The sequence below is a fragment of the Oncorhynchus mykiss genome, chromosome 16, assembly GCF_013265735.2.
Source record: "Oncorhynchus mykiss isolate Arlee chromosome 16, USDA_OmykA_1.1, whole genome shotgun sequence".
NCBI classification, from domain to species: Eukaryota; Metazoa; Chordata; class Actinopteri; order Salmoniformes; family Salmonidae; genus Oncorhynchus; species Oncorhynchus mykiss.
In genome coordinates, this window is record NC_048580.1 from 65,244,525 (window position 1) to 65,268,697 (window position 24,173).

Sequence of the window (24,173 nt, forward strand, 5' to 3'; positions counted from 1 at the left end):
CACACTAGATATGCACACACACACACCCCTACACATCCCAGGTATGCACACACACCAGGTATGCACACAATATAAAGCCAAGGTCTTTTTTCGTCTCTTGGGGGCTCTGATATAAAAGAGTAACAAGGTATTTTTTGTCTCTTGGGGGCTCTGATATAAAAGAGTAACAAGGTATTTTTTGTCTCTTGGGGGCTCTGATATAAAAGAGTAACAAGGTATTTTTTGTCTCTTGGGGGCTCTGATCTAAAAGAGTAACAAGGTATTTTTTGTCTCTTGGGGGCTCTGATATAAAAGAGTAACAAGGTATTTTTTGTCTCTTGGGGGCTCTGATATAAAAGAGTAACAAGGTATTTTTTGTCTCTTGGGGGCTCTGATATAAAAGAGTAACAAGGTATTAACCTTTATGACATTCTTCACTTAATGCTTTTTCAGCTAAAAATACAAATCTTCATGACTGGGCTGTGCACCTTCCTAATTAACCAACCCCACACACCAGGGTGGAGTACCACGGTAAAACTTTACTGGCCTGTATGTGTGTGATTAGAAAAGAGAGAGAGGGGATAGATCGAGAGAGAGAGAGAGAGAGAGAGAGAGAGAGAGAGAGAGAGAGAGAGACAGAGAGAGAGAGAGAGAGACAGAGAGAGAGAGAGAGAGACAGAGAGAGAGAGAGAGAGAGAGAGAGAGAGAGAGAGGAGAGCGAAATGCGAGAGAGAGAGACACAGAGAGAGGAAAGAGAGAGAGAGAGAGAGAGAGAGAGGAGAGAGAGAGCAAGAGAAAGGAAAGAGAGAGAGAGAGAGAGAGACAGAGAGAGAGAGAGAGAGAGAGACAGAGAGAGAGAGAGAGAGAGAGAGAGAGAGAGAGAGGAGAGCGAAATGCGAGAGAGAGAGACACAGAGAGAGGAAAGAGAGAGAGAGAGAGAGAGAGAGAGAGAGAGAGAGAGAGGAGAGAGAGAGCAAGAGAAAGGAAAGAGAGAGAGAGAAGTGGGGGAGAAACTTGTCCATCTCTGGTTTTTCTCACTCCTGTCGTTTTTATCACCTCAGAGCCCTACTTTAGTCTGGTCGGCTGGTGAACGCAGTTAGGATTAATACCACGAAGTAACACACATACAGCAGGCTCAGTAGATATACTGTACATCAACCGCAGTCGCTACATAGCTGCAGAACAGTAAACCTTCATGTCAACTCCATCAATTTAGGACCACTAAAATCAGAAGGGGCTGTAAAGAAACTTCATTACAGACAACCACTACAAAACAAGCACAGACACACATTTCTACACACACATGCACGCACACATGCACGCACACATGCACGCACACATGCACACACACATGCACACACACGGTTATAGTCCTCTGAAAGTCATGAGGGACAATAAAAAGAGTTGCTTGTATTGCAGTACATTCCCCTCAGTCAGAGCTGAACAATCATGTGGGAATTATGGTCACAACCAAAACGTACAGTAGGTGCTGTGCTTATGAATATCAATTCTAGCGATTTGTGATTTGGCACCATGCGCCTCAATGTCCTTGATTTGTGTTAGTTACACAGATAACCCAGGGGCAGATAACCCAGGGGCAGATATCCCAGGGGCAGATAACCCAGATAAATGATGAAAAGAGGAGGGTGATGAAGAAGGGAGGGTGATGAAGAAGGGAGGGTGTTGAAGAAGGGAGGATGATGAAGAGAGGAGGATGATGAAGAGAGGAGGGTGATGAAGAGAGGAGGGTGATGAAGAAGGGAGGGTGATGAAGAAGGGAGGGTGATGAAGAGAGGAGGGTGATGAAGAAGGGAGGATGATGAAGAGAGGAGGATGATGAAGAGAGGAGGGTGATGAAGAGAGGAGGTTGACGAAGAAGGGAGGGTGATGAAGAGAGGAGGGTGTTGAAGAGAGGAGGGTGATGAAGAGAGGAGGATGATAAAGGGATGAGGGTGATAAAGGGAGGAGGGTGATGCTGGAGAAGTTGAAAGGAAGAACATCGCAGTCACTCACCTCTCATGATTGGAGCTTCAGTCCCCATGGCGACGGTCATGCCCAGATGCCCTCCTCATCGTCCTGTTGGTGAGAATAAATCAATCAGTCAAATGCAATTTGCATAACATTTTCTTTGTGTATTGTGTATTTTCTGGAGAACTCAACTAAATCCAGATCTGAATACCAAAGGTCAGGCCTTCCTATACTTAGTTGTACCGTGTCTCCCTGCAAGTCTCACAGACAGTTATAATCAAAGCTAGCATGTTTAGCTTGTTCACCCAGGCTGTAGCTGTGTTCTACTGTATGATATCAATGGACTTTTTCCCTCTTTGTGATGTAGTCAGGAGGCAGTAATGAATCGTACAGAGGTTTCCTCAGGCCTGAGTCTAGCCAGACAGAGCCCTGGGAACAGTGAGGCTAACACACACAGACAAACACCATGACGTCTTTGCAGACAGGCAGGCCAGCAGCAGAGTACTGTAGTAGAGCTGGTTCACTGAGCCATGCTCACTTGATGAGAGAACTTCTCCGGTACCTGAAGACTTGTGTTGGCTCCCAGAGCTATAGCCTAGAGTTTAGCTCAGTGGGCTAATTAAGGTGTTGAGGCACGCAGGCACACCTTTAGACACACCTGCCTTAACTGCATTACCTGTCAGTTATGACTGTTCCCCTCTCAATCACAATGGCTTTGCTAGGCCATGGCTAGGCTATAGCTAAAGCTAGGCTAAGGCTAGGGATATGCTAGACTATGCTATGCTAAATACTAATAGCTTCAGCTACAGTCTGCGTCCACATGCTAAGGTCAATCAGTTAGAAGCATCTATCCCCAGTGAGTGCCTGTGACAGGCGGGGTAAACACAGCCAAGCTCTTTCGCCAACGTAGCCAGGCTAAACACACACACACACGCAACCACACACACGCACCCACACACACACCCACACACACACCCACCCAGTCAGGGCTAAATACCATGTGCTACTTCTTACAGAGCAGGCAGCCTGTCGAGGGGGAGAATACGGAACAACAACCAGAGAGAGGCCTTGTAATTCTAACTCTGATAAACACTTTATGGCTGTTCTCTATTTCCTTACAGAGGCACGGTGCCAAGTCCCTGGCAGCGCTATAGCTGTGGCTAAATCAGAACAACATGAACACAACATGCCCGTCAAACTGAAGTGAGGAAAAAACAGGTGGTAGATGCCAACTTGGATGGCCTGATAAGATAAATAAAGGTGTCTGTTAGCTACATGAATAATGATGCAATAATGAGACACAAGAGCTGAGATATGGTTTGGTCATGGAAAAAAGGTGTGTTTGTGTTTATAATGGCTTTGAGAGTATCTCTCCATCTGACAGCCTTGGAAAGCATTGTGTCTCTGGGGTGTTTGACCAGACCCTCTTCATCATCAATCACACACACAAATGCATACAAACGCACACAAGCCCAATGGTGACTTCTGCGGAACGTCCACTATAGGTCAAAGGTCAGACATGAGGAAAATTGATTGGGATGACCTCTGTCAAAGCAGCTCTGGACTGAGTGCTACACAACACTGCTAGCCATGGTCAGATACCCAGCTATCAGGGGAGGAGAATAGAAAAACAGAAGGGAGGGAGGAAAGTTGGAGCAGAGGATGGGAGAGGAGGAGGAGGAATAAGGGAGCAGAGGGGTAAGGAATAAGAAGTTGGGGAGTAGGAAACGTGGGGTGGAGGAGAGGAGAAGTAGAAGAGGAGAGACAAGGGAAGAAGGAGAGGAGAAGTGGGTGATGGGAGGAAGAGGTAGTGAGGAAAAATAAATAGTGTAATTAATCACGTTCAGATAAAAGATAGAGATAAAAGGCAGAGTGGGGCACTGTGTTTGGAGGAAAAACAGTTTCATCTCAGGGACCCTAATCTGACCTCTCACAGACACATACACACCCTATGGTGACCTCTGCGGAACTTCCACTATAGGTCAAAGGTCAGACACGAGGAAAATTGATTGGGATGACCTCTGTCAATGCAGCCGGGAATGAGTGTGTTTTTGCGGTTTCTGATGAGAGTGTGTTGGACACGAGAGAGAGAAATAAAGAGCGAGACAGAGGGAAAGAGAGAGATAGATACAGAGAGAGAGAGAGCGAGAGAGAGGGAGGCAGAGGGGGAGGGAAAGAGGGGGAGCGAGAGAGAGAGAGAGAGAGAGGCAGAGGGGGAGCGAGAGAGAGAGAGAGAGAGAGGCAGAGGGGGAGCGAGAGAGAGCGAGAGAGAGGCAGAGGGGGAGCGAGAGAGAGAGAGAGAGAGAGAGAGAGAGGGAGAGAGAGAGAGAGAGAGGGAGAGAGGGAGAGGGGGAGCGAGAGAGAGAGAGAGAGAGAGAGAGAGGCGCGAGAGAGAGAGAAAGAGAGAGAGAGAGAGGGAGAGGGAGAGGGGGAGCGAGAGAGAGAGAGAGGAGAGAGAGAGAGAGAGAGAGAGAGAGAGGGAGAGAGAGAGAGAGAGAGAGAGAGAGAGAGAGAGAGAGAGGCAGAGGGGAAGTGAGAGAGAGAGAGAGGCGCGAGAGAGAGAGAGAGAGAGAGAGGCGCGAGAGAGAGAGAGAGAGAGGCGTGAGAGAGAGAGAGAGAGAGAGAGGCGCGAGAGAGAGAGAGAGAGAGAGAGGCGCGAGAGAGAGAGAGAGAGAGAGAGAGGGAGAGGGAGAGGGGGAGCGAGAGAGAGAGAGAGAGGAGAGAGAGAGAGAGAGAGAGAGGGAGAGAGAGAGAGAGAGAGAGAGAGAGAGAGAGAGAGGCAGAGGGGAAGTGAGAGAGAGAGAGAGAGAGAGAGAGAGAGAGAGGCAGAGGGGAAGTGAGAGAGAGAGAGAGAGAGAGGACAATAGTCTGCTATTTATACAGCTTGTCTTTAACCCTAAAGACAGTTTGAACATTTTCCAGCATATAGCTTTACGTTCAGCTTTCCAATTCACTTTGCACACAGTGTGCTATCCCTTTTACACATGTAAAGGTTTCATTTTAAGGGGGCATTTCCAGCCATTTGGCCCAGATTTATGAGTTATTTTGTTATTCTCTGCATGCTTAACAAGATTTCCGAGCAGTCGTATTCATAGTTTCACTGCTGGCCTTTTTCTTTCTGACTTAAGAGTCTGAGAAGTTGCTTGTAGCAAGCTACCGCGTTATGCTGCATGTCAGGTCTATAAACAATGTCTCTATTAAATAGTGCAGGAGGCCATATTGAGTGAGAGATATTTATATTAGAAGTAGTGTGTGTAATAGTGGGGATATCCCATTGTGTGTTAGCTTGGGTCATGTTTAAACAGCATGCTTGAAACATGCAATGGTGCTTGTCTGAGGGAACAGGCGTGTGATTCTAGCACCTCTACTCCTATTTGGATGTCCCCTAGACACACACACACACAGACACAAGCACACAAAGGAGTGTCTTGCGGAGTTTCCCCAATCACACATGAATTAGAGAACTATAAGAACATTATTAAACAACTAGAAGAGGTCAGTAGCAGGTGGTAATGGGATAAGATGATTATCTATAGTGCATGTGTTCTGTAGTATAAGCATTCCAATAGACTAAAGTGGCTTCCTCTCCACTCTTACCTATCCTCCCTCCCTTCTCCCTAACCTCTACTCGTCTCCTTTGGCGGTCTTAAAACCGAGGATAGGTGAAAGCCAAATATATTGTACATTAGTGCAGGTGAAGGAGATGAGAGGAGGAGAAGTGGCCAGTTTTACTGCTCTATTGTTGAGTGTGGTTGGTTAGGGGAACTGTACGTGTTGGGCATACCCCTGGCAGCACTTTATTCTATAGCTAGAGGACTCCTGATATCTCCTGGAGTGATAAGTATAATTGTAGTCTTTATCTGTTGTTGTCTAGTACTGTCTTTTTGCTAACTAGGGCCATCTACTTTAAAGGCTGTCTGTCTTCCCAGTGTCCTACTTGATGTGTGAACTGCCGACTGCTCATAACTTACATCTGATTGTTTACACATCAAGGGGCAGGGCGATTTGTGACTGTTGTTGTACCGGAATGTGTGCTCTTCATCTTTGCAATTAGTATTATCAATTAGTATTAGTACTTCAGTCTTGTTTTCTCAGCGGGGGTCGTGTCAGCGGGGGTCGTGTCAGCGGCGGTCTCGTGGGAAAGCTAAGACAGTTCTGCCGAGTTTTTGTGCAGTTAATCAAGGAAGGAAAGTGAGGAAGGCTCCACACCACTCTGTCACTTGAGTATCTTACCTAGTTATTTTCAGATGATCTCATTTAGCTGTTTTGTAGCTTTGGCATGTATGTGTGTTTTCTATACCTGTTCACTCCTCTCCATGTAGGCTTTGCAGACGCTACCCAACCCTTGGTGTACAGACGTTACCCACCAATCCTTCTAATTTAGTGTACAACCCATGTGGAATTCATGGTCTCTGGCAGCATTTGGAACTGCTGTTCTGTTGTCATGAACTCAAGAGTTCATCTCAGCCTATGCTGCCCTTCAGTCCCAGCCCTGACAGAGACATGGGATCCGCACAGAGAACACTGCTACTCCAGCTGCTCTCTCTTCATCTGACTATGTTTTCTCTAATAGTCGCGATGGTGGAACAGGGCTACTCATGTCTCCTAAGTGGAGATTCTTCTCTTTTCTCCCTCTCTCATCTGTCCATTGCCTCATTTGAGTTCCATGCTGTCACTGTCACTTGTTCACTCAATCTTAACATTGTTGTCATCTATCACCCATTAGGTGCCCTTAGAGAGTTCCTCAATGACCTTGACACCTTGATAAGCCCATTTCCTGACGATGGCTCACTGCTCTTCGTCCCAATGTCTGCCTTTGATTCATTTCATTCCAACTCTCTCTTTCCCCTCTTTGACCTCACCCTTTCCCAGTCCCCTCCCACTCACAAGGCGGGCAATACACTTCACATACTATTCACACTGCAACCCCCCTCCATGTCTCTGATCACTACTTTGTTTACTTTTCTGTCTCTCTGTCCTCCAACCCTAGCCACTCAGCCCCTACCCAGATAGAGTGTGACGGCACATGACTTCGCCTTCTCTCTCCCACTACTCTTTACTCTTTTAAATCCTTCTTCTTCCTGTCTCCTGATTCTGCCTCTTCGACCCTACTCTCCTCCCTTTCTGCATCCTATGACTCTCTATGTCCCCTTTCCTCCTGGCCGGCTGGGCCCTCCCGTTCTGTGGCTGAGAGACTCATTGTGAACTTACAGATCAGGGCTGTATGCAGCTGAGCGAGGAAAACTAAACTTCAGGAGGACCTATCATCCTTTCACTCACTGTACCTTCTCTTCCTCTGTACCTGCTTCTAAAACCACTTTCTATCACTCAAAATGTCAAGCTTCTGCCTTTAGCCCTAGGAAATGTCCTTCCTTATCCTCCACCCGCCCCCCCCTTGAGTTGCTCCCCTCCTCAAGAAACCAACACTTAACTGCTCTGACGTCAAAAACGACTGACCAGTATCCCTTCTTTCTTTCCAAAACACTTAAGTGTGCGGTGTCTGATCAACTCTCTTGCCATCTCTCTCAAAACAATCTTCTTGACCCTAATCGAGACTGCTCTTCTCTGTGTCATGGAGGGTCTCCACACTGCCAAAGCTGACTCTCTCTCCTCTGTGTCATGGAGGGTCTCCACACTGCCAAAGCTGACTCTCTCTCCTCTGTGTCATGGAGGGTCTCCACACTGCCAAAGCTGACTCTCTCTCTCCTCTGTGTCATGGAGGGTCTCCACACTGCTAAAGCTGACTCTCTCTCCTCTGTGTCATGGAGGGTCTCCACACTGCCAAAGCTGACTCTCTCTCCTCTGTGTCATGGAGGGTCTCCACACTGCCAAAGCTGACTCTCTCTCCTCTGTGTCATGGAGGGTCTCCACACTGCCAAAGCTGACTCTCTCTCTCCTCTGTGTCATGGAGGGTCTCCACACTGCTAAAGCTGACTCTCTCTCCTCTGTCACAGAGTCTCTCCACACTGCCAAAGCTGACTCTCTCTCCTCTGTATCACAGAGTCTCTCCACACTGCCAAAGCTGACTCTCTCTCCTCTGTATCACAGAGTCTCTCCACACTGCCAAAGCTGACTCTCTCTCCTCTGTATCACAGAGTCTCTCCACACTGCCAAAGCTGACTCTCTCTCCTCTGTGTCATGGAGGGTCTCCACACTGCCAAAGCTGACTCTCTCTCTCCTCTGTGTCATGGAGGGTCTCCACACTGCCAAAGCTGACTCTCTCTCCTCTGTGTCATGGAGGGTCTCCACACTGCCAAAGCTGACTCTCTCTCTCCTCTGTGTCATGGAGGGTCTCCACACTGCCAACGCTGACTCTCTCTCTCCTCTGTATCACAGAGTCTCTCCACACTGCCAAAGCTGACTCTCTCTCTCCTCTGTGTCATGGAGGGTCTCCACACTGCCAAAGCTGACTCTCTCTCTCCTCTGTGTCATGGAGGGTCTCCACACTGCTAAAGCTGACTCTCTCTCCTCTGTGTCATGGAGGGTCTCCACACTGCCAAAGCTGACTCTCTCTCTCCTCTGTGTCATGGAGGGTCTCCACACTGCCAAAGCTGACTCTCTCTTCTCTGTGTCATGGAGGGTCTCCACACTGCCAAAGCTGACTCTCTCTCTCCTCTGTGTCATGGAGGGTCTCCACACTGCCAACGCTGACTCTCTCTCTCCTCTGTATCACAGAGTCTCTCCACACTGCCAAAGCTGACTCTCTCTCTCCTCTGTGTCATGGAGGGTCTCCACACTGCCAAAGCTGACTCTCTCTCTCCTCTGTGTCATGGAGGGTCTCCACACTGCTAAAGCTGACTCTCTCTCCTCTGTGTCATGGAGGGTCTCCACACTGCCAAAGCTGACTCTCTCTCTCCTCTGTGTCATGGAGGGTCTCCACACTGCCAAAGCTGACTCTCTCTTCTCTGTGTCATGGAGGGTCTCCACACTGCCAAAGCTGACTCTCTCTCCTCTGTGTCATGGAGGGTCTCCACACTGCCAAAGCTGACTCTCTCTCTCCTCTGTGTCATGGAGGGTCTCCAAACTGCCAAAGCTGACTCTCTCTCCTCTCTGTCATGGAGGGTCTCCACACTGCCAAAGCTGACTCTCTCTCCTCTGTGTCATGGAGGGTCTCCACACTGCCAAAGCTGACTCTCTCTCTCCTCTGTGTCATGGAGGGTCTCCACACTGCCAAAGCTGACTCTCTCTCCTCTGTTCTCATCCTCCTAGATCTATCCACTGCCTTTGACCCCGTGAACCATCAGATCCTCCTCTCCACCCTCTCAGGGCTGGGCGTCTCAGTCTCTCCACACTATTGGATTGCATTCTACCTGGCAGGCCGCTGCCTACCAGGTGACGTGGAGAGGATCTGTTTCTGCACCATGTACTCTCACTACCGGTGTCCCCCAGGGCTCGGTTCTAAGCCCTCTCCTCTTCTCTCTATACACCAAGTCACTCGGCTTCGTCATATCCTTACATGGTCTCTCCTATCATTGCTATGCAGATGACACTCAACTACTTTTCTCCTTCCCCCCTTCTGACACCCAGGTGGTGACACAGATTTATGCGTGCCTGCCAGATATCTCAGTTTGGATGTTGGCCCACCACCCCAAGCTCACCCTCGACAAGATGGTGCTGCTCTTCCTCCCAAGGAAGGCCTGTCTGCTCAAAGACCTATACATCACGGTTGACAACTCCATGGTGTCCCCCTCCCAGAGTACAAAGAACCTTGGCGTAACCCTGGAAAACACCCTGTCGTTCTCTGCAAACATCAAAGCAGTGACTAGTATCCATAGAGTATGACCCAACCTCACGGAGGAAAAGGCACAGGTTCTAATACAGGCGCTTGTCATCTCCCATCTGGACTACTGCAACTGGTGGTTGGGCTCTCTGCTTGTGCCATGCAACCCCTGCAAGTTATCCAGAACGCTGCAGCCTGCCTGGTGTTAAACCTTCCCATGTAAAATGTACACTTTAAATGATTTCTTAGTACATATAATGCCAGAGACACTCTTATCAATGGGAGACTATCCAGACAGCACACCTGATAGCCCCCAAGCTGCTTCTGTCAGACACACACATATATACACACACATTCACATATACACACACACATACAGTATATAAACACACATTCACAACACACACACACACACACACACACACACACACACACACACACACACACACAGTCTTGTATAACTAACCTTGTGGGGACATACAATTCAGTCCCATTCATAATCCTATTTTTCCTAACCCTGAACCAAGCTCCTGACCCTGAACCTAACCCTACCTCCTAACCCTAACAAAAATACAAAAAACAGACATTGAATATCCCTTTGAGCATGCTGAAGTTATTAATTACACGTTGGATGGTGTATCAATACACCCAGTCACTACAAAGATAGAGGTGTCCTTCCTAACTCAGTTACTGGAGAGGAAGGTCCATGGTCCAGGCCAATGGTGACTTTAAAACAGATACAGAGTTTAATGGTGGTGATAGGAGAACAGTGAGGATGGATCAACAACATTGTAGTTACTCCACAATACTAACCTAAATGACAGAGTGAAAAGAAGGAAGCCTGTACAGAACACAAATATTCCAAAACATGCATCCCGTTCGCAATAAGGCCTTCAAGTAAAACTGCGAAAATATGTGGCAAAGAAATTAACTTTAAGTGTTATATTTGGGTCGAAAACAACACAACACGTCACTGAGTATCACTTAATATTTTCAAGCATGTTGGTGGCTGCATCTTGTTATGAGTATGCTTGCAATCGTCATGGACTAGGGAGTTGTTTAGGAAAAAAAGACACAATCGAGCTAAGCACAGGCAAAATCCTGGAGGAAAAACTTGTTCAGTCTGCTTTCCAACAGACACTGGGAGAAAAAAACCTTAACCTAAAACACAAGGCCAAAATATATACTGGAGTTGCTTACCAAGATGACATTGAATGTTCCTGAGTGGCCTGGTTACATTTTTGACTAAAATCGGCTTGAAAATCTATGGCAAGACTTGAAAATAGCTGTCTAGCAATGATCAACAACCAACTTGACAGAATAAGAATAATGTGCAAATATTGTACAATCCAATTGTGCAAAGCTCTCAGAGACTTACCCTGAAAGACTCACAGCTGTAATCAAGGTGATTCTAACATGTATTGACTCATTTACTTATGTACATGTGAAAAAATTCAGAAAACCCTGTTTTCACTTTTTATTATGGGGTATTGAGTGTAGCTGGAAAAAATATATTGAATCCATTTTGAATTCAGGCTGTAACATATCAAAATATGGAATAAGTCAAGGGTTATGAATACTGAAGACACTGTATCCATTGAGCTCTCTTCTAACAGGGATTCATGTGAGTGTCCTAAGGGAAGTTGGAGATGATCCTGAGATGATGATGTTATTGACACTAAACTCAGAGAGAGCTTTGTATGAGGTGGGAGTATAAACTAACCTCACACATAAATCAAAAATACTTATCTGGCAGCCTCATATCTAAATGACTGTAAGTTGGCAAGGATGGAGATGGAGGGGTGGAGGAATGGAGGTGAGATGAGAGAGGGGATTTCTTTGATGATGATCAGACCACAAGTAGCTGCCTCTGAGGATGATATGTGTATTACTGTCAGCTCAGACAAAGAGAGAGGAGCAGAACCTAGCACATACCAAATCAATGTCTAATCACATCTTTCAGCTGTTTGTGTGTGTGTGTGTGTGTGTGTGTGTGTGTGTGTGTGTGTGTGTGTGTGTGTGTGTGTGTGTGTGTGTGTGTGTGTGTGTGAGTGAGTGAGTGAGTGAGTGTACTAACCTGGTCCATTGGGGCTCTGTGGTTGGCGTGGGGTGGTCCTCTTGCAGGGGTCCGGTGGTGTGGGTGAGCAGGGTGAGCCGGGTGTACCCCCGGGTGGGGGTGGTGAGGATGATGAGGGTGTAGATGTTCTTCATCATAGTTGTCTGCTATGAGCTTCATCCTACTCTGGGTCTGGAGGAGAACATTTACAATTTATAGCGTGTTTTGCATTTATCAATCTCAAAACCCTTTACATGGAATGGGAGAAACCCAATCTACCCGTTCCTCAACCAATATGCAGCTACTCGTTCCTCAACCAATATGCAGCTACCCGTTCCTCAACCAATATGCAGCTACTCGTTCCTTAACCAATATGCAGCTACTCGTTCCTCAACCAATATGCAGCTACTCGTTCCTCAACCAATATGCAGCTACCCGTTCCACAACCAATATGCAGCTACCGGTTCCTCAACCAATATGCAGCTACTCGTTCCTCAACCAATATGCAGCTACCCGTTCCTCAACCAATATGCAGCTACTCGTTCCTCAACCAATATGCAGCTACTCGTTCCTCAACCAATATGCAGCTACCCGTTCCTCAACCAATATGCAGCTACTCGTTCCTCAACCAATATGCAGCTACTGGTTCCTCAACCAATATGCAGCTACTCGTTCCTCAACCAATATGCAGCTACTCGTTCCTCAACCAATATGCAGCTACTCGTTCCTCAACCAATATGCAGCTACCCGTTCCTCAACCAATATGCAGCTACTCGTTCCTCAACCAATATGCAGCTACTCGTTCCTCAACCAATATGCAGCTACTCGTTCCTCAACCAATATGCAGCTACCCGTTCCACCACCAATATGCAGCTACCCATTCCTGAACCAATATGCAGCTACCAGTTCCTCAACCAATATTCAGCACCTGGATGATTGACAGGAGATAAACTATGCTATAATTCTCACCTCACGTTGGCTACAACACTGCAAAAGTGATATACTCGTACCTGTATATGTACATGATTGAAAATGGCAGATTTGGGCACTAATAAGCACCTACATTTGAACGTAGTGGCTGTACAGTAATTCTATACATGACGTCAGAGCTCAGGCTCTGTGCTTCACAGTGCTGTGTGGGTTTTATACTGACAGATGTTCTGAACTTGAGCACCATCCCTCCTGGTAACTGGGAAACTTTTGCAAAAAAATAAACTGATCAGTGTGAGGAAATTCTGTGAATGAAATGACTTGATGTATTTTGAAAGATAAGATAAATACTGCTTTTGTGTTTGAAAGCAAAGCCAGAAACCCATGAGTCCAAATGTGCACTTCACATTTCCATCTCATAAAGCTCATGTCATATCCAGTGTCAACGTTTATGATCACTATGTTTGATGTACAGTTACAAGATGACGTGTGGTCATACCCTGGGCTGTTCTGAACAGAATGAGCCTGTTAGTCTACTGTGAAGAAAACACCTGAATGCACTCATGCCTCCTTTCTATGTGCACCAAACGTATCTATTTCCCTGAATTGCCTTGTGAAAGCTCAACACTTTAAGATCACATTTTATAACTTAGCTAGTTATGTTGGTAATAGAACAAGCTTACAAATTTTGTCCACATGACCCAGATTGAGATTTATAATGGATGGTTTTTGGATTCTGTAAACAGTAATTGTGATGGTAGGGATGCAGGGTTGTGTTCCAAATGAAACCACTACAAGTGTGCTTGTTCTAGTTCCTCAACGACACAACTAGGAGAGCCCAAAGTACCTTAGAGTTGAAGATCCATGTAGGCCAATTCCCTCGAGCGTAAAGAGTTAAATTCACTTTGTGAATGTCATTTATTTTGATTTTGGTGTGACCCTTGATCAAAAACCAATTTCCCTCTGAAATTATAAAGATTGATTCACGTTGACTGAAATTACTTTGAAATTGTTTACTGTCTGCCCGGGAAAAATAAACTTTGAGTTCACAGAGTTAGAAATGATTGGCTGTTTGTGTGGGATAGGGGGAATACATGTGTTGAAAGCAGCTGCAGACTGAAAAAGAATGGCGCTAACAAACAACTTTTGACAGGTCATAAATTGAGCGAGGCATAGTTACTAATGAAACTATGGTAATTCTGTCAGACGTCATCCATATTTCAGAATTCAGGTGAAGACTTCATTGGATTATATCAGTGCCGTGACAGAGTGGTTAGTGATGTGTTGTTCCTCAGCATAGCTGCAGGCTGGGAGGCTTATGGGTGATGAATCACACTCCTTTACTCCACTAATGATTCAAATTACACTGAAATATTCAGAGAGAGAGAGAGAGAGAGAGAGACAGAGAGATAGACAGAGAGATAGACAGAGAGAGAGAGACAGAGAGAGAGAGAGAGAGAGAGAGACAGAGACAGAGAGACAGAGAGAGACAGAGAGACAGAGAGACAGATGGAGAGAGAGAGAGAGAGAGAGAGAGAGAGAGAGAGAGACAGAGAGAGAGAGCGAGAGAGACAGAGAGACAGAGGGAGAGAGAGAGAGAGGGAGAGAGAGAGAGACAGAAAGAGAGAGAGAGAGAGAGAGAGAGAGAGAGAGAGAGAGAGAGACAGAGACAGAGACAGAGACATAGAGACAGAGAGACAGAGAGAGACAGATAGACAGAGGGAGAGAGAGAGAGAGAAAGAGATAGACAAAAAAACAGAGCAAACTAGAATGCTATTTGGCCCTACACAGAGAGTACTCAGCGGCAGAATACCTGACCACTGTGACTGACCCAAAATTAAGGAAAGCTTTGACTATGTACAGACTCAGTGAGCATACCCTTGCTATTGAGAAAGGACGCCGTAGGCAGACATGGCTCTCAAGAGAAGACAGGCTATGTGCTCACTGCCCACAAAATTAGGTGGAAACTGAGCTGCACTTCCTAACCTCCTGCCCAATGTATGACCATATTAGAGAGACATATTTCCCTCAGATTACACAGATCCACAAAGAATTCGAAAACAAATCCAATTTTGATAAACTCCCATATCTACTGGGTGAAATTCCCCAGTGTGCCATCACAGCAGCAAGATTTGCGACCTGTTGCCACGAGAAAAGGGCAACCAGTGAAGAACACACACCATTGTAAATACAACCCATATTTATGCTTATTTATTTTATCTTGTGTCCTTTAACCATTTGTACATTGTTAAAACACTGTATATATATAATATGACATTTGTAATGTCTTTATTGTTTTGAAACTTCTTCTAATTTGTATTGTTTATTTCACTTTATATATTCACTTCATATATTATCTATCTCACTTGCTTTGGCAATGTTAACACATGTTTCCTATGCCAATAAAGCCCTTGAATTGAATTGAATTGAATTGAATTGAGAGAGAGAGAGAGACAGACAGATAGACAGAGAGAGAGAGAGAGAGAGAGAGAGAGAGAGAGAGAGAGAGAGAGAGAGAGAGGTTCTGGTCTAAGTTAGAGGAGGTTGTGGTCTGCTAGACACCAGAGTTAGAGGGGGTGTATACTGGGAGGTGAGTGACACTGGTCCTTACTGAGAGATTAGAGAGGAGTTGACTAGATGGTGAGTAACAGGTAGTTAGGAAGGGTAGGGAACAGACACAGTCACATTCTCACCTTTGGAAGGGTCTGGCTGGGTCAGACACTAGTGGATAGTTGTATTAGCAGGTGTGATAATGTGGGGTAAGATAAGGTGAGATAAGGTGATGTGAGATAAGGTGGGGTAAGGTGATGTGAGATAAGGGGTGGTTAGGTAAGATAATGTCGGTTAAAGGTGGGGTAAGGTGAGGTGGTTGGGATAAGGTGAGGTGGGGTGGAGTAAGGTAGGGTAAGGTAAGTTGGGGTAAGGTGAGAAAAGGTGGGGTACGGTGAGGTATGGTAAGGTGAGATAAGATGGGGTAAGGTGAGATAAGATTGGGTAAGGTGAGAAAAGGTGGGGTAAGGTGAGGTGGGGTAAGGTGAGAAAAGGTGGGGTAAAGTGAGGTGGGTAAGGTGAGATAAGGTGGGGTAAGGTGAGGTGGGGTAAGGTGAGATAAGGTGTGGTAAGGTGAGGTGAGGTAAGGTGAGGGGGGTAAGGTGAGGTGGGGTAAGGTGAGAAAAGGTGGGGTAAGGTGAGGTGGGGTAAGGTGAGATAAGGTGGGGTAAGGTGAGGTGAGGTAAGGTGAGGGGGGTAAGGTGAGGTAGGGTAAGGTGAGAAAAGGTGGGGTAAGGTGAGGTGGGGTAAGGTGAGATAAGATGGGGTAAGGTGAGATAAGATGGGGTAAAGTGAGATAAGATGGGGTAAGGTGAGGTGGGGTAAGGTGAGGTGGGGTAAGGTGAGATAAGATGGGGTAAGGTGAGAAAAGGTGGGGTAAGGTGAGAAAAGGTGGGGTAAGGTGAGAAAAGGTGGGGTAAGGTGAGGTGAGGTAAGGTGAGAAAAGGTGGGGTAAGGTGAGGTGGGGTAAGGTGAGATAAGATGGGGTAAGGTGAGAAAAGGTGGGGTAAGGTGAGAAAAGGTGGGGTAAGGTGAGAAAAGGTGGGGTAAGGTGAGATAAGATTGGGTAAGGTGAGAAAAGGTGGGGTAAGGTGAGGTGGGGTAAGGTGAGAAAAGGTGGGGTAAAGTGAGGTGGGTAAGGTGAGATAAGGTGGGGTAAGGTGAGGTGGGGTAAGGTGAGATAAGGTGGGGTAAGGTGAGGTGAGGTAAGGTGAGGGGGGTAAGGTGAGGTGGGGTAAGGTGAGAAAAGGTGGGGTAAGGTGAGGTGGGGTAAGGTGAGATAAGGTGGGGTAAGGTGAGGTGAGGTAAGGTGAGGGGGGTAAGGTGAGGTAGGGTAAGGTGAGAAAAGGTGGGGTAAGGTGAGGTGGGGTAAGGTGAGATAAGATGGGGTAAGGTGAGATAAGATGGGGTAAAGTGAGATAAGATGGGGTAAGGTGAGGTGGGGTAAGGTGAGGTGGGGTAAGGTGAGATAAGATGGGGTAAGGTGAGAAAAGGTGGGGTAAGGTGAGAAAAGGTGGGGTAAGGTGAGAAAAGGTGGGGTAAGGTGAGGTGGGGTAAGGTGAGAAAAGGTGGGGTAAGGTGAGGTGGGGTAAGGTGAGATAAGATGGGGTAAGGTGAGAAAAGGTGGGGTAAGGTGAGAAAAGGTGGGGTAAGGTGAGAAAAGGTGGGGTAAGGTGAGAAAAGGTGGGGTAAGGTGAGAAAAGGTGGGGTAAGGTGAGGCAGGGTAAGGTGAGAAAAGGTGGGGTAAGGGAATGTATTTGTTTATTTTATTAGGATCTATTTTATTCCTCATTTGGACTAATCTTCCAATAGTCCTTAAACGTACATACAATCACATTTTCAAATAAAGCACACTGTTACAAACAACAGACATAATACACTAACATCTTGACCAGATACATACTGATGGATGGGTTTCTTCATCTGCCATAGTCCTGCACAACCTTCAATTCATTACATTTAAATGGTTCAAAACTATTGTTTGAATGTATATATCATCAAAATCATCAAAATCAAAATGTTATATTGCCTATTTCTCTTTTCTGTCTGGATAACACATAGATGGTGGACAATCTATTCCTGGTGTTGACTGCATGTCTGTCTCTTACCTCCTGAATACTGTTGTGGATATAGTTTGGCCATTATAAATGGTGCACATTGTGGAATAAAATAAGCATTTTTTTTTCAATGATCTTGTTGATTGATGACCACCCAAGAGCATTGACCATGACTACAACAGAAGAACCATATCTCCACCTTAAAACAATACTTGCTGGTATGTTCTGTTCAATCTGCAGCCTTCTAATTTGACTTGCTGATGCATGTCCCCAGACCACAGAACAGTAGTTCACCTGACTCCCAATTAATGCTTGGGTTGTTTGTTTGAGAATATTTCCCGGGAGACATCCTTCTAATCATGCTTTGTTTAATACATAGATTAGTTATTTGAGTCGACCATGATAAGCAGTTGTCTAGCTGCAGCCCTGGTAGTTTGGTATCTGCCACTTCCTCAATTTGTACTCCCCACATGCTTAATCGCATCCCATGCTGTGTTGGCCTTTTCCTGGTTGTTTTCTTGGCATTCAATATAAGTTTGTTCCAGCAAACCCACTCCCTAATATTTCCCAGATCTACTTGTAGAGCTTGCTGTACCTGTTGAACCGATTGTCTTGCTGTATAAATTGTAGTATAATCTGCAAATACAGTAGCTTGAGTTTCAGATAAGGAAGGTCGTTGGTACGTTGACAGTACCAGTCAAAAGTTTGAACACACCTACTCATTCAAGGGTGTTTCTTTATTTTTACTATTTTCAACATTGTAGAATAATAGTGAAGACATCAAAACTATGAAATAACACATAAGGAATCATGTCATAACCAAAATAGTTTTAAATCAAAATATAGTTGAGATTCTTCAAAGTAACCATCGTCATGATGTGGCCCTTTCTGGGTGTAGATCGTGGCTTATCCCTCTCTCCTACACCCAGGTTCTGTTATCTCGTAAATTCCTGGTGGAGACTCTCTCCCCCTTTTCATGCAGACAGAGAGACCACAGAGTGAACAAAGGATTTCACGTGGCCAAACTCCTAAACCCCCAAAATGAGAAAATTAAACTTTAAGTCCACTTGTGAGAATGTGGGTAGTGTCGGTGGACACTTAAGGGACAGTTATGTCGAGTGTGTTTGATTTGGTGATCTCATGAAGGACAGGAAACACACATAACTATATCTTGGAATGTGTACATTTCTCAATTATGGTGTTTGCATCTAATTCTTGTATAACATGAATGAGTAAAGATGAAACTATTTGTGAAATGATGTAATGTGATGTTAACCTTTAATTTTGAGAGAATTGTATTCCCCGTAAAGTTTAACTAGTCAGTGGCCACGCCCCCATGAGCATAGACATGATCTGGTGTCATGGAACCACCCTCTTCTACTGTTAGGAATAAAAGCCCCTCCTAAGAAAATCCTCTTCAGACTAATCAAATCCACAGCGTTAGCTGTGATTGCGAATAGTTAAGACCACAAAAACCTCAGTGTAAGCTAAGGTTGTAATGGTTGTTGAATTCCTAACCATACCACGTGGAGCATTGGCTAAACGTCTGGAAATGGTTAAACTCTGAGACTATCGATCCCTACAAAATAAGAGCAAATATTAGATACGAATTACTTGTCTGCAGCTAGAAATTATGTAAACCTAGGATGTGAATACCGACAACCCCGAAACATCTATTCTATGAGAATATTTCTGAATGGTACTCTGAAGAGCTATTCTAACCACGAAAGACTTTGAACCAGGGAAAGAGAGAGAACGACGGAACGGATTCCAACAGAGAAGACAACAATGACATACACCGTAAATATGTACTTGCAATTATTCTTGAATGAGCGGCCGTTCATGTGCAAAGGATTAGCATTTCAATGTATATAATTATAGACTGCGTAATAAATCAATTTAGTCTATCCCGCTCTTTCTCTGTCCACACCCCCTTCACTTTGTCCACCAAGCCGTCATATCGGTTTAGCCCACTATGGAATCTTCCCTTTCATTATTAGTAACCAATATCTACTGTTTGTTTGTTTATGCATTTCTGTGATTATTTATTTAGTTAGTAAATAAATGATTAAGCCAATTGGTGCATGGATGATTTATAGTAAAGGCTGGGTTCGTGCAGATAACCAACAATTTACGAAATTCAGATGAGACTGACGTAAGGTAAAGAATAATGAATTCATAGATTCATAGACTAATTGATCAGATATTAAAATATCGGAAGAGTTATATTTGGAAAATTATAACTTTGCGATCTGAAGATTTTCCACGGTGCCCAGACTTCCTGGTTAATTAAATTTACATGATTAGTTTAGTCACGTAATAATAATTACAGAGATTTGATTTGATAAAATAACAGTCTTCATCTTTTATGATGCCAAAGACATGACACTACCCTTTGCCTTTATGACAGCTTTACACACCCTTGGCATTCTCTCACCTGGAATGCTTTTCCAACAGTCTTGAAGGAGTTCCCACATATGCTGAGCACTTGTTAGCGGCTTTTCCTACACTCTGCGGTCCAACTCATCCCAAACCATCTCAAATGGGTTGAGGGCAGGTGATTGTGAAGACCAGGTCATCTGATGTTGCACTCCATCACTCTCCTTCTTGGTATAAATACATAGCCTGTAAAAGTGTTTTGTGTCATTGTCCTGTTGAAAAACTAATTATAGTCCCACTAAGTGCAAACCAGATGGGATGGCGTATCGCTGCATAATGCTGTGATAGCCATGCTGGTAAAGTGTGCCTTGAATTCGAAATAAGGACAGGAAAGACACATAACTATATCTTGGAATGTGTACATTTCTCAATTATGGTGTTTGCATCTAATTCTTGTAGACATTGAGACTGGTGTTGTGCGGGTACTAGTTCATGAAGCTGCCAATTGAGGACTTGTGAATCGTCTGTTTCTCAAACTAGACACTCTAATGTACTTGTCATCTTGCTCAGTTGTGCACCGGGGCCTCCCACTCCTCTTTCTATTCTGGTTAGAGACAGTTTGCACTGCTCTGTGAAGGGAGTAGTACACAGCGTTGTACGAGATCTTCAGTTTTTTGGCAATTTCTCACATGGAATAGCCTTCATTTCTCAGAACAAGAATAGACTGACGAGTTTCAGAAGAAACTTCTTTGTTTCTGGCCATTTTGAGCAGGTAATCGAACCCACAAATGATGATTCCCCAGATACTCAACTAGTTTAAAGAAGGGAAGTTTTATTGCTTCTTTAATCAGAACAACAGTTTCAGCTGTGCTAACATAATTGCAAAAGGGTTTTATAATTATCAATTTGCCTTTTAAAATGATAGACTTGGATTAGCTAACACAACCTGCTATTGGAACACAGAAGTGATGGTTGCTGATAATGAGCCTCTGTACGCCTATGTAGGTATTCCATTAAAATATGCAGTTCCAGCTACAATAGACATTTACAACATTAACAATGTCTACACCGTATTTCTGATAAATTTGACATTATTTTAATGAACAAAAATAGTGCTTTTCTTACAAAGACAAGGACATTTCTAAGTGACTCCAAACTCATCATTGAATAGTTCAATCTTTCCAATGTATTCTGAAGCATCCAGCGTATTTGCAAGCAGAGTGTAGAAAACTAAACAAAACTAGAGAGGTACAGTGCCTCCGGATAGTATTCAGACCCCTTCCTTGACCTTTTCCACAATTTGTTACGTTACAGCCCTACTTTAAAATTGATTAAAATAAATACATAATAATAATAATCAATCTAAACAAATATCCCATAATGACAAAGCCAAAACAGAATTTTATAAATGTTTGCTAATTTGTTTTTAAATGTATTAAAATCTGAAATATCACATGTACAGTGAGGGAAAAAAGTATTTGATCCCCTGCTGATTTTGTATGTTTGCCCACTGACAAAGAAATGATCAGTCTATAATTTTAATGGTAGGTTTATTTGAACAGTGAGAGACAGAATAACAACAAAAAAATGTAGAAAAAAACGCATGTCAAAAATGTTATAAATTGATTTGCATTTTAATGAGGGAAATAAGTATTTGACCCCCCCTCTCAATCAGAAAGATTTCTGTCCCCCATGTGTCTTTTATACAGGTAACAAGCTGAGATTAGGAGCACACTCTTAAAGTGAGTGCTCCTAATCTCAGTTTGTTACCTGTATAAAATACACCTGTCCACAGAAGCAATCAATCAATCAGATTCCAAACTCTCCACCATGGCCAAGACCAAAGAGCTCTCCAAGGATGTCAGGGACAAAATTGTAGACCTACACAAGGCTGGAATGGGCTACAAGACCATCGCCAAGCAGCTTGGTGAGAAGGTGACAACAGTTGGTGCGATTATTCGCAAATGGAAGAAACACAAAAGAACTGTCAATCTCCCTCGGCCTGGGGCTCCATGCAAGATCTCACCTCGTGGAGTTGCAATGATCATGAGAATGATCATCAGCCCAGAACTACACGGGAGGATCTTGTCAATGATCTCAAGGCAGCTGAGACCATAGTCACCAAGAAAACAATTGGTAACACACTGCGCCGTGAAGGACTGAAAACCTGCAGCGCCTGCAAGGTCCCCCTGCTCAAGAAAGCACATATACATGCCCATCTGAAGTTTGCCAATGAACATCTGAATGATTCAGAGGACAACTGGGTGAAAGTTTTGTGGTCAGATGAGACCAAAATGGAGCTCTTTGGCATCTACTCAACTCGCTGTGTTTGGAGAATGCTGCCTATGACCCCAAGAACACCATCCCCACCGTCAAACATGGAGGTGGAAACATTGTGCTTTGCGGGTGTTTTTCTGCTAAGGGGACAGGACAACTTCACCGCATCAAAGGTACGATGGATGGGGCCAAGTACCTCCTTCCCTCAGCCAGGGCATTGGAAATGGGTCGTGGATGGGTATTCCAGCATGACAATGACCCAAAACACACGGCCAAGGCAACAAAGAAGTGGCTCAAGATGAAGCACATTAAGGTCCTGGAGTGGCCTAGCCAGTCTCCAGACCTTAATCCCATAGAAAATCTGTGGAGGGAGCTGAAGGTTCGAGTTGCCAAACGTCAGCCTCGAGACCTTAATGACTTGGAGAAGATCTGCAAAGAGGAGTGGGACAAAATCCCTCCTGAGATGTGTGCAAACCTGGTGGCCAACTACGAGAAACGTCTGACCTCTGTGATTGTCAACAAGGGTTTTGCCACCAAGTACTAAATCATGTTTTGCAGAGGGGTCAAATACTTATTTCCCTCATTAAAATGCAAATAAATTTATAACATTTTTGACATGTGGTTTTCTGGATTTTTTTTGTTATTCTGTCTCTCACTGTTCAAATAAAACTACCATTAAAATTATAGACTGATAATTTCTTTGTTAGTGGGCAAACGTACAAAATCAGCAGGGGATCAAATACTTTTTTCCATCACTGTACATTCTCCCCAGTCTGAGGTCCTCAGTGCTCTGGAGCAGGTTTTCATCAAGGATCGCTCTGTATTTTGCTCCGTTCATCTTTCCCTATATCCTGACTAGTCTCCCAGTCTCTGCTGATAAAAAACATCCCCACAGCATGATGCTGCCACCACCATGCTTACCACATGGGATGGTGCCAGGTTTCCCCTTGAAGTGACGCTTGGCATTCAGGCCAAAGAGTTCAATCAACATTTCATCAGACCAGATAATCTTGTTTCTCATGGTCTTAGAGTCTTTAGGTGGCTTTTGTCAAACTCCAATCGGGCTGTCATGTGCCTTTTACTGAGAAGTGGCTTCAGTCTGGCCACTCTACCATAAAGGCCTGATTGGTGGATGGTGCAGAGATGGTTGTCTCCCATCTCCACAGAGGAACTCTGGAGCTCTGTCAGAGTGACCATCGGGTTTTTGGTCACCTCCCTGAGCCAAGGCCCTTCTCCCCCGATTGCTCAGTTTGGCCGGGCGGCCAGCTCTAGGAAGACTCTTGGTGGTTCCAAACTTCTTCCATTTAGGAATGATGGAGGCCACTATGTTCTTGGGGACCTTCAATGCTGCAGACATGTTTTTGTATCCTTCCCCAGATCTGTGCCTCGACATAATCCGGTCTCGGAGCTCTACAGACAACTCCCTCGAGCTCATGGCTTGGTTTTTGCTCTGACATGCACTGTCAAATGTGGAACCTTATATAGACAGGTGTGTGCCATTCCAAATCATGTCCATTCACTAGAATTTACCACAGGTGGACTCCAATCAAGTTGTAGAAACATCTCAAGGAGAACAATGGAAACAGGATGCACCTGAGCTCAATTTCGAGTCTCTAAAAACCTGTTTCGCCTTGTCATTATGGGGTATTGTGTGTAGATTCCTGAGAATTTTTTTTATTTAATCAATTTTAGAATAAGGCTGAAACGTAACAAAATGTGGAAAAAGTCAAGGGGTTCGAATACTTTCCGAAGGCACTGGCCGTAGGTAGATACACCCAATACAAAACTTTAATTAAAACAATTGTTTACTCCTTCCTGTTATATTGAATTATTTGCTGCAAACAGATCTGACTACAGGAAGTCGGTGGAGTGACATGTGACGGAGAAGAGTAGTCCTTTGTGGAGTAGTTTATGTTCTTCAGGTGAGACAGGGCCGGAACGGAGGTGAGCTGATACTATCGTTATGGCGAGGAAACAGGCGAGAAGCCTTATTCCTAATTGACCCTAGCCTCTTCCCCACAAGTTCAACCCAACCTATCAGAGGGCAAGGTGGAACTATTGTCATTTTGCTAACACTTACTATAATCATTTCAGATGTACAAGAAGAGCCTAAATGTAGCTATGGAAAATAAGTGGGATATGGTATAGTGAAATAAAGATACTTCAGCGTTCTGTGAAGTCACCTGATCTAATTATAGCCATATTGGGATTTCCAGCTGATCTAATTGTAGCCATATTAGGTAGTGTACGGAGCTGT

The 24,173-nt window shown here is 44.7% G+C and overlaps 1 protein-coding gene across 1 annotated transcript in view; it reads right to left on the bottom strand.

The window, feature by feature from the left end:
- LOC110518541 (ERC protein 2-like) overlaps window positions 1-24,173 on the bottom strand; it is a 488,643-nt gene that overhangs the window by 112,875 nt on the left and 351,595 nt on the right. Inside the window, exons 14-15 of the mRNA XM_036947561.1 lie at window positions 11,745-11,915; window positions 1,993-2,055 (exon numbers count right to left, since the gene is read on the bottom strand). Of these exons, the coding sequence (XP_036803456.1) occupies window positions 2,029-2,055; window positions 11,745-11,915 (198 nt within the window). The 3' untranslated portion in view covers window positions 1,993-2,028. The remainder of the gene's footprint in view (window positions 1-1,992; window positions 2,056-11,744; window positions 11,916-24,173) is intronic.